At 44.6% G+C, this 15,719-nt stretch overlaps 1 protein-coding gene across 1 annotated transcript in view; it reads left to right on the plus strand.

Annotated features, from left to right (window-relative positions):
• Nucleotides 1-15,106, plus strand: part of MAP3K20 (mitogen-activated protein kinase kinase kinase 20) — a gene marked incomplete at both ends in the record, with an annotated part of 81,104 nt that extends 65,998 nt beyond the window's left edge. The window contains 4 exons of the mRNA XM_079538952.1: nucleotides 8,142-8,258; nucleotides 9,659-9,733; nucleotides 10,797-10,947; nucleotides 14,442-15,106. Of these exons, the coding sequence (XP_079395078.1) occupies nucleotides 8,142-8,258; nucleotides 9,659-9,733; nucleotides 10,797-10,947; nucleotides 14,442-15,106 (1,008 nt within the window). The remainder of the gene's footprint in view (nucleotides 1-8,141; nucleotides 8,259-9,658; nucleotides 9,734-10,796; nucleotides 10,948-14,441) is intronic.
• Between the last annotated feature and the right edge of the window lie 613 nt (nucleotides 15,107-15,719).

Consider the following 15,719-nt stretch of genomic DNA (forward strand, 5'->3'; position numbering starts at 1 on the left):
TGTTATCTGACTGCTTTGCTTTCAGGGCACATTGTTTGCAGAAGTCTCTTGATTTCAGTACTTAGTGGTGCTTGCAGAGAAAGCATTTAGGTTTGTACTTAGTAGGAACTTGGACTCGTACTGAAATCATTTCATCAATTTGAAAAAAGCATTTTACTTTTTGTCTGGCGATTTCCTTTTTTGTTTGTTTGTTTCTTTTATCTTGAGCACATTTTTCCTATGAAAATCTTCTTTATCGCTGTGTGAATTACTTAGACTTTCTCAGTGTTCTTGAATGCTCTTATGAGCTGTAGAGCTGCTTTTCTGTAGGCATACATCTTTCCCTGCCATGTGCAACTCCACAAGGAACTAAAAGGCTATGCAATACCTCTTGTCTCACTTGTATTTCCTGTATGGTCTATGAGCCATAGCGCAGGGAGGTGGGCAGCCACAGGAAATTCAGTTTGCCAGCTGAGTTTGAGGACAAGTAGATATTTTAGCTGGACAGCTGCTGTGAGCAAGTAGTTTGAGTGAGTTGTGCATAAACATGACACCAGCAAAGCATGCTCTTATACGTACAGCACAAAAAATTTGGCTAGCTTGCTTCCTTGAAAACCCCTGAATATAATCTTCTAGCTCCCCTAGAGGCTGCCTTAACTATGCAACTATTGTTGCCATCACCCACATTTGTTGTGAAATGGAGGCACTGGAAAAACAAGAATCGAAGGATTTCAATTTCCTTTACTGTCCCATTTTTGTGTAAGAGTGGCACCTGTTCCTGTAAAACTGGGTCAACAGAAGCACTCAGAACATGCCTTCTGCCAGCTTTATAGTGAAAAAGCTGGTCTACATCAGTCTAAAATTCAGTTTCTGAAAGAAACTTGGCCCATATAATCCCCAGTAACGGGTTGCCTACCTAACACCTACCTGACATCTCTCCTGTTTCAGCCATGAGGGAAAAGAGGCAATAAGCTCAAATCAAACCTACAAGTCAGGCTCTACAGGAGCTGGTGCAGCATAGCAGGAAGGGGCTGTGCCATAGAACTGCTAATGCTGGAGGTTCAGCCTCAGCTGATTCTGCCCTGGTCCCCTGGGCTGCACTCCTACCAGTGGTTGTAGCACATCTGCTGGGGTAAGGGTATTGGCACTTGGAAGCAAACCAGCCCCTGTGCCCAGAGGTGCTCTGCCAAAGCCTGGCATAGAGACACATGAAACAGGAGTGTGCTCCCCCATCCCAGCTAAAGCACTGATGTGGCACAGTCACAGTGATTTTTAACAAGGGACCTGCAGAATATGCTTCAGGATGGTAGCTTTATCTATACACTAGATGTTCGGTCTTGTCTGTACACTAAATGAAATGTTGACTTCCCAGTATGCGACCTTACCATCCTCAGATTTGTTATCTAATTTAAACGCATCTAGTGAGATTATGTTGGTTTCCACCAGCTGATAGGCGCAGTCATTTTGTTACAGTTTCCTTCCCTTTTTAGCTGCATCTTTAGAGGTGATGAAAGCTCAATGACCTTTGTGCTCTCCGAAAGCATCAGGAGTGAGCGCTGCAAAGCTAACCTGGTTTTTAGAGGTTTTTTTTCCAATTCTTTTAGTTCAAGTTATGTGGTTACTTCCATTTACTTCCTGTTAATGACCTTTCTGTACACAATTCCCACTGAGCTAAAAGGTGATAGCTTTAGACATTTTGTAAGAATTTTTATTCCACAAATTAAAAAAAAAAGTGGGGGGACACCAATTAACTCCAGGATACCAAAGAGGGTAAAAAACAAACCCTGGCAATTGTGGCTTGAGCTGATTCGCAGAACTGCGGAGGGAATTTCTGATGGTTTTCTTATCCTAGGTGGCTCATTAAAATTTCCCAATCAGGGGAAGGTGTCTGAGCTGTGTCGGCTCCACACGGATGAATCATCCAACCCCTTAAGAAGGATGGTTCACAGTCTTTTTTGTCTCCTGTTGATGCATTCCTTAGTTTTGGTCATCAGAAAGGCAGATTTCACCATGCCTTTGAATGTTTTCATTTTTACCGAGTGTGGCACAGTCTGACCTACATCCAAACACAAAGCCTTGAGGGTGGCTTACCATTTTTTGCTGTCTTTTCCCCCTCTCTCTCCATTTGACAAGGTAAGGAGCAGAGCCTTGTCAAAAACATCTGCTATCTCTGTGAACTATTTTCTAGCCTCAAATAACCAGACTGGCTTATATTTTAATGCTGTTATTTAAACGCATAGTGCAAAACTGAATATAATATTAAGGCTACTTTATAGAGAAATTGTGACCAGCTCTTCACGTGAAGAAACATTGGCTGGCAAAATGTGGAAATACCAGACAAAACAGTGCTATAACACTCATTGTAACTGAGCTACAGTTTCATGAGGACTTGAGACCATTTCTACTACTTTTCCCTCTCCAGCCTCCCAATATGTTGACTCTGATAAAACCTTTCTTTGCTGTATTAAAAATAATTCCCGGTTCAGACAGATGTGGTATAGCATGTTTAGTTTACTAAGGTATTCAGCACATTACAAACATGGCACAAATAAAGCAGTGGCCTAGGTCACAAATTAGAAATTCCAGTTTATATGTTTTTCAGTTGTACTACACTATCTTTATCCTACCATTCCTTTGCCAAGATACTTGCAAGTAGCTTGGCTTTCTAGTGTGGAGTCATCTAGCTTTACCTCAAAACCTTATTCAAAGCTTTCTCTTTAATTACCTTGAAGCATGATGCTCTCAATACTAAAGGCTGAGTTAAAGTGTGCAGCAGAGTGGTATTCTCATAGGTTTGGTTTGTTCAGACTCCAGTAAGTAGTTGTTATAGGAGGAAATACATTGTGAAGGCTAAAAAACAATACCTAAGATGTAAACTAACTCCACAGCCATATTTAAATATAACCAGCAAGAGTAATTGCTGTCAGTGCAGTCCACCAAGGCAGCAGGTTGGTGGCAGTGCCAGACCTTCAGTGCAGATGTGTTTTTCCCAGAGGGTTTCATGGGCCATGCCCCAGCTCTGCAGGAGGACGTGCACAGAGGCAGTCCCATGTCAGCGGGGCCACGATGCCTGTGCTGCTCTGCTCCATTCTGTCATGTTTCCCCAGCACTAGGCGGGAGGTGCTCTCACAGCACAATGCTCGCCGTAGGGCCCATGCTTTCCTTGCATCCAATGGAGAAGTGCAAGGCCGCGTGCCTGCCCAGGCTGGATCCCAGTCTGCCACAGCCTGTGCCTCGTGGAGGAGCATCAGGGCTCTGGCTTTCTGGGAGACAAGCCGGTACCACCAACACACCTCTTGCTTTGTTTCTTCGCGCTGTAAGGCCGTCTCTCTCACAAGGCCTTCCCTCCACCCGTGTTTTTCTCGTCCCCCACGAGTGAAAGAAACCGGCAGCGCAGCCACCTTGCCTTGCTGGAGCCTGGCTGGCAACAGCCTGCCCTGACCTGAGACATGAGCCATTGTTAAGGGTATAACACATTTACATATTTTGCAATAAAACATCAGTTATTTGCATTACTGTGTCAAGTTTTATTTGATTCTTTCACCTAAAAATGACTCATTTTCCTTTCTTGTATTTTAAAAACCAACTACTCTAAGCTTGTTTGAGAATAATCAAAAATTGCCCATTTAGCTAGAAGTCATTTTCTTTTCAAAAGGCAAATGTTATTTAATCTTTCAGCTGTTCATTGTGCCATCATAAATACTTTCTTTTCAGCACAGTTGTGGGGACTGAAATGAGCCCACTAATTGCCTCCCATTTCGACTGACATGTGGTGGTTTAGTGGAAAGAGAACACAGCGGGGAGAAGGAAATAGGAGGCTGAGAAAATGAGAGCTAATTATTTTCACTGCCTCATGTCAGGCTCTGTGTCAGCCTTGTTTTTACAAACTGGAAGGTTTAGCACTAAATAAAACAAACTGGCGTCATGTTTTTATATACTGGCAGTGTCATGGAAGCAGCTGCACATCTCAAAGACAATATAATGCCTGCATTCGCATGGACACCATCTGACAGCCACTGTGAGCCACTGCTAATGAGGATATCACAGTGGTGCCAAGTGAAAGGTGCTGAATTATGTATGATTCTTCATCAGTGCAGCAATAGTCCTGTACATCATTATGAGACATTGTTTTGCTGAAGAGATTAAAACATTCTTAGTTCCAGACCCTGCAACCTATACACGCTACAAGAGGTTATTAATGGAATTTTTAGGGAGAGTTTCTTGTGGATTTCTTTTTGGTTAAAAATATCTCATGGGACAAAGCCATGGTGGGTCATGACACTATATATATAAAGAAGAGAAGCAAATTAACCGTAATTGTGTTATCTTCCTTTAAATCCAGAATAATAAAATATAGTGTAGCAGGGTGATACATAATGATAAATAACCCAAGTGCTGTCACTAGATGTTCAACTCTAATGCCTTTAAAACAGCAGGTTTCAGCAGCTGAGATAGATAATAGCTAAGAATGTAAAGGAGCTTCTGGGGACCTAAATCACCAACATGCTACTACTTTTAGTGCCAGCATGACCAACATTTTTTTCATATTTGTTTCATCTCACGTTACATCTTACTTTCCTTCTAATACCCAGTTGCCTGCTACAATGGCATGGGTTTTTTTTTTGCTTGAATCATAAAAAAAAAAAAAAAAGTTTATTGCAACTGCTGATTCTGAAATGAATCCTGAACTTGGGCCTCCTTGGGAAAGGAGGTGTCATCCCAGAGAGTTTGAAGCAGTTGTTGCAGGAGATATGTTTGTTGCTTAAAGCCTGTACCTGAGCTTTTTCGTTTCCCTTTCTGTTGTTTTTTTTTAACATGTTAGTACACATGGGGTTAAAGGAGCATCGTCGCTGCACTAAGCAGGAGCCTTAATTTTCAAAGTGTTCTTATTTTCTGTTTTGAAGCTGGGAAGTGGCTCAAAATACATTTGTGATTTGCTTTTCTGCTTCTGCTATCAGTTGCACAGGTTGCCAATTTAGTAGCTTTGTCAAAACGTTATTCAGAAATGCTTTCCAACCAAAGTTGTACTGGTTGTGCCTCTGGTTACAAAAACTAAATTTTTTAACACAAAGCTGAAATTATTTATATCAAAATTGAACTGGTAAATATTGAGAGATAGTTTGATGTTTGAATTGCAAGATGCCTCGGGAAATCTCTTTGAAGCACCTTGTGTAAATATATTTGTCTACAAGACATTTCAAATGAGCCATTTCCAAATTATTTCCCTCAGTAAGGCTGTTACTAAGTATAGCCTCAGTCCAAGAAATCTTCTGGCTCCAATTCATCAAAGATTTAAATTACATTTTCTTGGTTTTCTAGCCACGTTTTTGGTTATGCAGTTGAACGTCTCTCTCTTATTACCTCTCTTATTCTTTTGAAAGTAAGAACCTAAAAATCAATTGGAAAACAGGGAAATATGTCCCTTTTTGTGGTTACAAACCTAGCTTTGTCTACTGTGTGTTAGAGCAGAATGGGGGGTTACAAGCTTGTAAGAAAATCAGCCAGCCACTTCTCTTAGAAATTTCCCAAGGACCTTGATTCTGAAGTCACTGAGCTGCGTGCTTTTTCCTTCCTTTTCTTCCTTTCTTCTCTTTCTTTTTTCGTCTGTTATATCTTTTCTGGTTTTTTTCTCTTTTCCTCCCAGCCTCTCCTCACTCTGTCTATTTTTATTTCTCTGTCTTCCCCCCACTCTGCTGATTCCTTTACCGTAACACAAAATGAAAGCCTTTCCGAATAAGACACAGGCTTTTGAATGACCAGAGAGCAAACATTCAGTGCCGTTATTTTCTCTTTTGGTCTCTGCACAGTGTGCCTGGAGAGGACCCTGAGGAGGATGGAAGGTTTTGGGGATGGATTTTAAGGATGGGCGAGCATGTTTCTGCTTCTAAAGCTGTGGCTCAAAGCAGGGCAAGGTGGTGTTCATGCTGGGCTTGCGTATCCACAGCTGCGTGGGGCAGCCTGATTTGTTCCTGCACAGAGCACTCCTGCGTGTGAGGCTGATCTGGCAAAGGGCTGGGTGCTGGCAAGTGCCCACTGCATGTTGGACCCCATATTGACAGAGTCTGTCAGCCTTGTAGATACGGGAGTTTGATTTACAGGGTTTATTGAGACAAGCTCATGCTTTTCAGATGTGGTATGGGAGAAGCAGAAAACCCTGAGCAATGAAGGTGCAGGAGCCCTAGCATAGGGCAGCAGACAGCTTTGGCACTTGGCGTGGCACCAGGCTCATGACAGGAGATCCACTAAAGTAGCTGGGTGCTACTAATTTTTGTCAACATGTTGGTCTTTGCTTGTCTGAGGTGTTTTTGTCCTTAAGCACTTTGTCTCTAACCTCAGCTTAGGTCTGCAACAGAGAACTCAGGTAGCACAAAATTAGGAAATCCTGTTAGAAAGTCAGGCAAGGAGAAAAATGCAGGCAGCGACAGGAGCACAGGTTGAGAGGCGAGGAGTAGTCAAAGCTGACTTCCTGCACTGCTGCAGCTCAGTCACACAGCATGAACAGTCCCCGGCTGACAGCCTGTGCCATGTCGTGCTGCACCCACCTTACAAGAGGCAGCCCACAGCCCAAAGCAACAGGATAGAAAAAGGCCATGGAGTGATACAGTCTGTGATTACGCAATGGAGGCACGGAGCGACTTTGTACCTTTTGTGGATCACTCAGGAAAATGAAGCCAGGACTGGAAGCTGAGCTCAGTGCATGTGAGCCTCAGGCCAGTGCCCTGAGTGCCAGCCCGTGGCGGAGCTAAAACCAACTCCCATGTCCACTCTCCTCATAAAACTCGTGAGCTTTCAATGGGGACAGATGGACACATGGGGCCACGTGCTTTCATAAGCGTCATTTGTTGCCGCGATTTGGAAATGATTATACTCCAGTTTTCTTTTATCTTGGAATTGCCAATTCAGTGCCTGATTGAAAGCTTTGAGACTTCTGAGGGCTGAGCTCCTGCGTTACATTTATGAGAGATGCACGTGCAAACACTAGCAGATAATCGCATGTAGGGATGGGTATTTCTTAGGGCTGCTGTACATTTGTGTGTGCAAATAACTGCTTATGCCAGCCCTTGGCCCTGAGCGGCCATCTGTGTCCCCATTGAAGGTTTTTGCATTTTTTGAGTAACCTTGAGGAGATGACTGCCTCCTGCGAATGCCAAGATGGCAGCTGCATGGCCAGCAGCATGTGGGGACGCTCCTGATCCTCAGGCACACCTGGAAGGGCTCTTCCTCTGCCATGGGCAGTCCCCGTCCAGGATGCACAGAGATAGAGCTGCCCTGCTTGGTGCCACCCACCTTGTCCTTCAGAGAACAGACTTCTGGAGGAGCTGGACAGCATCAAATCCCAAAATCACCTGCTGTGGTCTGCAGCAAATCTGCTGTCCCCCGCAGGATCCTCCCTGGCCATTGGCCAGCACTCAGCCCACCTAATAGCCCTGCAGAACCACAACCTCTTGCAGGCTTACACCCACTCAAAGTGCTGGATTTGGTGCTATGTTCAGCCCATGGGATTATTTAAGGATAACTTTCACTGCTTCAGTTATTAGACTTGCTGTTTCAAAGCTGAGCTCCCTTAAAATCACCGGTGCTACTGGAGATGAGAGGAGCTGAGGATGGTCAGTGCCTCACTGGGCACTCAGGATCTGAAGGAACTGAGCTGCACTAATCAGCTTATCCTCCTGCCCACTATTAGAGTGACTGTCCTAAAAGTGTTGCACACACCCTCTGGTCCTTCATTCCCAGGTTCAACAGGAAGATGTCCCAAGGGCTCTGCCTGTGGCTCCAGGTGATGGCTTCCATGGGCTGTGCCTCACCACCACTGCTCATATGGGCAAGCTGTGCTGCTGGGGGAAGTGCTGCCGTCCTGGGGCCCTCCAGGGGACCACTGAGGACAGTCAGACCTGCCAAGGTGTCTGCTGTCTCTCAGAGGGACCTGAGCGGGAAGTGAGCCAGAGAACCTGAGGGTTTTCCATTAACAACACTCACAGCAAAATGTGCATATACTAAAACATGTATATATATGCTCCTTGCCTTCGTCGCTGTTTCTGGTTTTATTTTTTTCCATTTACAGGGAGAACTAGGCTGGATTTGGTTAGTCTTTGTTTTTTTATACTTTGAATTTTATTTTTTGTATTCTAACAATCAAGCATTCTTTTTATTATTATTCATAGGACTGTAAATGGAAAATGTACATGGAGATGGACGGGGATGAAATTGCAATAACCTACATAAAAGATGTGACATTCAACACTAACCTACCTGATGTAGAGATTTTAAAGATGACAAAGGTATTTACAGCCTTACAGCTTTCACAAATTCACAGATCTCAAACAAAGACATTAAAATACCACAGCAGTCGACTTTTGTGCTTGCAGAAGCTCAGTCTCTTGACAGCTTTTAAATAAAATGCACATTTTAAACAGATGTGTATCATAATAAGAGTTAGCTATTTTGGTTCTCTTTTAAGCTGACGATAATGTTAACAATAGAAAAACAAGAGAAGGAACTAATTTCTGTTTTCTTGTTTTAATTCCACGTCATAGCATCATTACTCCTTTTAAAGATGAGAATGTTAAAAACTTATGCTTCTTTTCAGGAGGAGAAACTGATTTAAATGTTCCAATTTGAAACTTCACGTGATTTGTCTGGGGTTTTTTTCTTTTTCTTTTTTTTTTTCTTTTCTCTTTTTTGCATAGTTCTAAAACTTTTACATGCTTTTAAAACTCCCTCTTTCATGCAACGATGGGTTCCAAAGACTGAAACCCGTCAACATGTTGTTGATCATGGGCATACAGCCCTGCACATCTGCAGTTCAGTGCCACTGGGCATTTACCCTATTTGAGTAAACCTGCCTGTAAGTATTTACCAGTCAGCATTTAGACCATAAGCAACGGAAGGTTTGTTAAAGCACAGAATGCACTGAACATTCTGTTTGCTGTTATTTTGATTGTTTTTATTAATAAGCTCTACTTAATAGAATAGTAGCTAACATCATAAATGAAAAAATATACATCTTCATTACCAGTTACCACGCTTCTCTAATGTGCACTGATTGAAACACAAAACAAAACCAAAAAAACCTCCTGAATGCCTTTAACTGTGGGGTTTTTTTTTGGCAAAATTATGGCTGTTTTTTTGCTGAAGGAAAAACTGAAAATCATTCTTTCAACAGAATTTTAGGGAAAATATGTTTTTGGCAGAAAGTATTCTTGTATTTAATGTCATAATCAGCTAAGACTATTGTTATAGCTAGGGATTTCTTCACCGTTGGAATTTTATTGTTGTTATTATGTCATTGCAAAATAGCTTTCTGTTTCATTTCCAGAAATTCCATCTTGGACATTTCCATTTTTTCATTAAAAAAAGAAAAAAAAAGAAAAAAAGAAAAAAAGAATAAAAGGCTTAAAGTTATATGTAGTAGTCTCCAGATACAGTAGGATTAGCACGTACTTTAGGACCTGTATTATCTATCAGGGACCGTCTCCAGGAATATTTATTGCATGTGTGTAAAACTGAAGGGCGATGCCCTCAGGAAAATATTCCATACACGTTTGTCCCATAACATTTTTAGATGTTAAAATACGGAAAAGGATGAGAAAAGGCAAAAGTTACAAGTACTTTTAGGGAGTTTCAGAGACAAGTCAGGAGATGAGGAGCACCTTATAAACCACCGCCGTGTTCTTTTCAGCCACCGTTTGTCATGGAGAAGTGGATCGTGGGGATCGAAGAACACCAGTCTGTAGAATGTATTGTTACATATGAGGTAAGTTCTAAGAAACAACAACATGTTTATCTAAGATAACCTGTATGGGAGATGTGGCAGTAGCATCCCATAGCTCCGCTGTATCCTGTAATCAAGTCTCAGCACCCTGTAATTAATTGTAAAATCTAAAGTTTGGAGCAAAAGCTGAATATGATTTACAAAGACTGTGTCCTCAGGCAGCCTCCCAGGACAGCTTTTTTTCTCAAGGACGACAATTCCTTTTACTTGAAGTGTAATGTGTGCTCAGGTCACTTGGAGGCTGAGGTTTTTTTACCTTTCCAGTGAAGTGCTAATTAGGAGAGCTGAGGAGCAACAGGAGAAGAAAGAGAATTCTAAGTCAAAAGTAAAAGAGGAAAACAAAATATCAAAGACAATTTAGCCATGTAAAATGACAGAAATTAGCCTTTTTAAAAAGAGCTGGCAATTGCTTACAGAAGTGATTTTATGAAGACCAATGCTGTGCCTCACAGTGAGGCTAATAATTGAGATTCCAGCTCTGTCACAGGCAAGGATTTGAGCACTGATGAAGTGATGAGGAAATTTTGCACCTTTTTTGGTTTGTCTCAGAAGTGAAGAGCAAGAGTCTTCTGTTGCTCTAGGTTTCTTTCAGCCTTTCAGAATTGCAGGCAGCACAGCTCCTGTAACTGAAGAGCTTGATACTCCAAACAAGCAAATCTGGAGTGTTACCTTGCCAAAATACCTATTTAGTCCTACCTCTTTTAGCAGAAGGTGCTGCCTATCTGGTCTTCGCATTATACGACAAGTAAAATACTCTTTGTATTTGTAGAGGAAGGCTTTCAGATCTTTCCTCCACATGGTACATGAATTGGAACACTTATTCACTGCAACATTTTTAGCATAATCATAAAATACCAGCCAAAATTATCTACTCTAAAAATACATGAGAACTGGCTAAGTGGTTTTGCAAAACAAAGTCTATTCAGAGTGCTGCTGCCACCCAGGCACTAGTGGAAGTTCCCAGGCAGGAGAGCTTAGTTGGTTGTGTGTTGCTATGTCCTCACATGCCTTGTGTCCTTACGTGTGTTGTGTCCTTTTTGAGCAGAGCGACGTTCGAGCTCCCAAATCCACCAGGCACGTCCAAGCTATCTGCTGGAGCAAGGTGAAAGCACAGGATGAGGTCAAGGCGGTGCAGCTTATGATACAGACCTCGCTCCCCAACTCAGAGGGGCATTCACGGAGCAGGTCTGACTCAAGTAAGTCGCTACGTGTGAACTGCCTGCCTCTATTGCTGGCATGGGCAAAGTGTTTATGTGGAGAATAGCAACAAGACAATGCTATTATTCCCATCTAACAGCAGAGCACCATCTTGCAGCATCAGCTAGCATTGTGGTCCCTGTGACATCTTCATGGTCACATGCAGGAGCACCCTGGCATGTAAGGATGACTCAGCTTAAAGCTAAAAGTTAGGTAGTGACACATTTTATATCACAGTGTGATTTAAGGATGAGTGATCTGCATGTTTCTATAGAAAGTATGCTGGAAATAGTCCAGGGCAATTAGCTACAAATCTGTGGTATACTGTAAATCACTTGCAGTAGCTTATCAGTAGCTCAGATCCTTCTGCTCCAAAACCCCCAGTACTTCACATCTTCCAGTATTGAGAGAACCACAAAGCTGCACCAGTGCAGGGCTGACACCATGTGTCTGAGTCCACCAGCAAGGTGGGACTTGTCAGCAAGGATGCGATCGTATGGCAGTGCATCTAATCAGCTTTGGGACTGGACTGAGAGCATAGGCAGGATACTGTAATTATCTGTGTAACATATCTGTGCCATAGAGGAAGATGTGTTTCTCAACCAGGATTTCAGGAAGGCATCTGCTGAGAAAGGAGACAATCTCTTACATCTCTTCCCTCCATCTGTTGGGAAATACGGTTTTCTACAGTCTTTTTGGGAACCTGGCAAGCCAGTGTTTTCAGTAGGTTTTTCTGCTTTCTCTCCTTGCAATCCAAACTCACCAAAAGTGCTGTGGTCAGTTCTTTCCTCCTGCTGCTGGCTACCCAGCACGCAGACAGCTTTGAACAAATGTCTCAGATATGAGCAGACCCAAAACGTGTTCTTGATGGCTGTAAAGAGGAGTGGAAATCTTCTCATTGAATTCTTTTTCCACAGCTCTGCCTGCCCATTCTGGTCTGCCCTGACTCCATTCTGGCTTCTCCTGGAACAGGGCTTTGGAAAAGGTTCTATGCATCTTAAAGAAGTTACTCTGTTTGTACAGGTGTTTGTTAGCCAAAGTGGTGTTTTTTTTAATTTTTCTTTTTTTTTCTGATTCAGTTCACAGTAGCGCTGTAGAAATACATGGGCTGGAACAAGATAGAAGTCAGTGGAATTTCCTCAATCACGTGGCACTACTGCTGCATCTGGAGCAGTGGCCTTGTGAATTGAGCACTGGTGGTTTAACAGATACATTTAAAATGGGTGCTCATATTCCTAAGTAATCTATCAATGTGCAGAACAACTGTGTTTTGTAATGCATGTGGGACGCAGCATGTCCTGAAAGACGTTTTCACTGCAGATCAGCTCTGGTGATCCAGGTCTTGGGCTGATGAGCCATACAGCCATACCCAAGTGTGGTGTTGTATCTTCACAGGTTGGCTCTGCTGCAGTAAGCCAAGCTGCTTTCATTTTTTTGTGGCAAGCGGTGGGAGAGCTTGTCTGTCCCTCTGGCACATGGAGGAGTTGCACGAAGCCACTAATGTATTGTCTGCACCCAAGTGAATAGGCACAGTTCAGAGGAAATGGGTTACCAGCCAGCGTGAAAGCTGCGCCTCAGCTCTAGCAAATCTCCTGGCCTGTCTTCTTTACCAGATCACCTACCCCAGGTTTAAAACAACACCAAATCCAAGCACAAAGGTAAGGGTAATAATACCTGTGTAAGAGGCTAAAATAACTGGCAGTGAAGGTGGTGCCCATGCAGGTTATTGTGTGGAGCATTTAATTCAGCATGCAGAACTGGTGGCTCAGAGACCTCATGAGGGAGAAGACCCCAGCCTACGAGAGGACTGGGCCTATAGCCTGTCCCACAGCTGGTGCTGGCTGATCCTCATTGGGCAGCTGCTCTCTAGACAGGGCACTGGAGGGAGCTGGTCCCACAGGGTGTGTGGTTGCCCCCTGAGAGCTGGTGGCACCAAGGACCCAAATTCAAGTCCTGAGCCAGCTGCTTTCAGATTTATGACGTCTGTGTTTTACATCCAGAGTTTTTGTAGGAAGAAATACGGAAATGGTAGAGGAGGCTGTCTGAAAAATGCATTCGAATCAGCATGCATATTTCTTTTGAAACAATGAATTTCAAGGAGGTTAGGAAACAGAGAAGTTTTTTTCCCACCTTTTTCTGAAAGGAGGTTCATCTCAGTGCTATCAGAGCTCTCTGCTGTGGCAGCGTCAGACCTGCACTTTGACAGGAAAGATGATTTCCTTTTGACATATTTGACATTAAGTTGAAGTAATTGAAATCTCCAGAGACTCCAGCAAAGTCTAGGGGAAGGAGGAATGGAAGAGATCATCCACTATATCCTAAGAAGGAGCAATCCTAGCAAGGACAAAGCCACTACCAGCTCCCACAGAATTCTGCAGGCAGATGCTGCACTGCCATGGGAGAGAGGGGCTTGCAGCAGAGGATCTCTCTCTGGAGACCTTCAAAAGGTGAGAGAGGAGCTGGGGTCCTCTGCTGCAGGTAATAAAATCTTGTTTGTGTTTATCCTGCTGCAAACTGCTAGGGCCACACTTTTCTGTTAGAGTGACATAACCATTTTTTAAGGAAAATCACTCAGATTTCTTTAGAGCAAAATTGCATAAGCTACGCTTTATGCCTGAAGCTGGATGGAGGCTGTGGGGTGCAGCTGGGTCTTAGTAATGGTTATGTGAAATGTGTTGACTTCTGAATTTGTAATGATAATAAGAAACTAAGTGGCTCTGGCTGTTGTGGTGAGAAAATGGAAAGAGAGAGGGTGAGTCTGGCTAGGGTTTGCACCACCTCCACCACTGTGAAGGGCATGGCCAGTGCTGGCTGGGAGCAACACAGGCTGCAGCTGTGGTGCTGGCACCAGCAGGTGCAGCTGTGGTGCTGGCACCAGCAGGTGCCCATGTTGTGCCTGCTCTGGAGGTCTGCAGGATCTTTTGTTGTGGAATCTGAGGAGGAATCTGCTGAGACTCTGGGGAAAAAAAGGGTTTACCATCTCTGGGAGAAGGGGCAGGCAACTCAGAAAGAGTACAGGAATGCTGCTAAGGTATAATTTTAATCAGGGGAGACCTTATCACTTTCTACGGTGACCTGAAAAGAGGTTGTAGCGGGGTGAGGGTCAGCCTCTTCTCCCAGCTAACAGTGACAGGAGGAGAGGGAACGGCCTTAAATTGTGCCAGGGGAGGTTCAGGTTTGAAACTAGGAAAAATTTCTTCTCAGAAGGAGTGGTGAGGTATTGGAACAGGCTGTCCAGGCAAGCAGTAGCTTCACCTTCTCTGGAGGTGTTCAGAAAAAGAGTAGATGTGGCACTTGGCAATGTGGTTGAGTGGGCATTGGTGATGCTTGGACTAGATGATCTCAGAGGTCTTTTTCAACCATTATGATTCTACGATTCTGCAATCTGTAGAGGTTTATCAGAGAGAGAAAACCTAACTCACCCCGTATCTGAACCAGAATGTATTTTCCCAGCAATTCACACAATGCTCACCTTGTTTCATTTCCCTGCCAGGCATCGACAGCCAGTGGATGCAGACGCTGCGCATGCACCAGATAGCCAAAGCCATTTCCCTGCAGCACGGCCATCCGCACAGCCCCACCACCATCTCACACTACCTGCCCTACCTGCAGAGCCAGGACTCCTACGCCGCTGCCGTGAGGCGGACGCGCGGGCCCGTCAGTTACCACTACACCTCCATCAGCCACTCCAGGAACTCCTCTCCCCTCTCGCACAGTTTGGTGAGAAACCTGTCGAACCTACACCTCAACTCAAAGGGCAGCAGCACTTCCAGCACAGCATCGGACACCGCTTCAGAGAGGGACAGGTCCACGGGCAAGGCCAGGCACAGCGGCAACTCCCGCAGCTCGTCTGATGGGCGGCGCAGCGGGACGAGCTCCCCGGTGCCCCCCAGGTCCTCGGGCAGGACCGGCAGGACTGCCTCCTTGCCCCCGGCCCACGAGCAACGCAGGTATCCCCGCAACTCCCCCCAGCCCAAGGCCATCCCGGGCATGCCGCTGCAGGGGGACAGCGAGCCCAGAAGAAGCGAAGGGGAGGGCAGGGTGAGTGAGGGGGGGTGGATAAAGGTGCAGCACGTGAAGAAGCCCCACAGGCAGAGCACTGGCAAGCAGGGTAAGGAAAGGCCCAAGGGCAGCTGGCGGGGCCGAAGGACGTTCTAACACGGGGAGCAGCCGTGAGCTGTGATGGAGCCAGCTTTCCTCTTATTCCACTGAACATTGATGACACATGCTTCTGCTCGACGTGCTCCAGCTCTCGGCGCACTGCACTGAAGCCATGACTCTACCTCGCTGGGCTGGCTGCACCGCTCTGCATGCAGCTGGCTGGTGGGCACCGGGAAGGAGCCTGCCCTCAGCAACGAGACTTCTTCCCTCCCAGTACTGATGGATTTAATATGGTTGCCTCCCCTCCCTTTGGCTGCTCGTGTTCTTAGCAGACTGGATGTGCACTAATTTGCTTAATATTTCAAAAATAAAATCAGTAATACACAGCCATGCGCTGTCACAAAAACCTCTCCTTTTCATCTACAGAGGAGTTGTGCTGCTAACTCTTTTGTCACCTCCGGTTCTGAGCACTGTTTCTACACACTTTATTCACTCTGCTTCTGCCAAGGCCATAGGAAAAGGTAATATTTTGGTCAGATCATCACAATCTCAAAAAGCAGAAGCATATACATGTTTTTCTTCAGGGCCACTCTGGTAACTTCACTCCTCCACTTCCAGCCATCCATCCCCTATCAGGAATTTCTCACCTCTCTCTTTGTTAAAACCCAGA

The sequence above is a fragment of the Tetrao urogallus genome (genome assembly GCF_951394365.1).
Source record: "Tetrao urogallus genome assembly, chromosome: 8".
Taxonomy (NCBI): Eukaryota; Metazoa; Chordata; class Aves; order Galliformes; family Phasianidae; genus Tetrao; species Tetrao urogallus.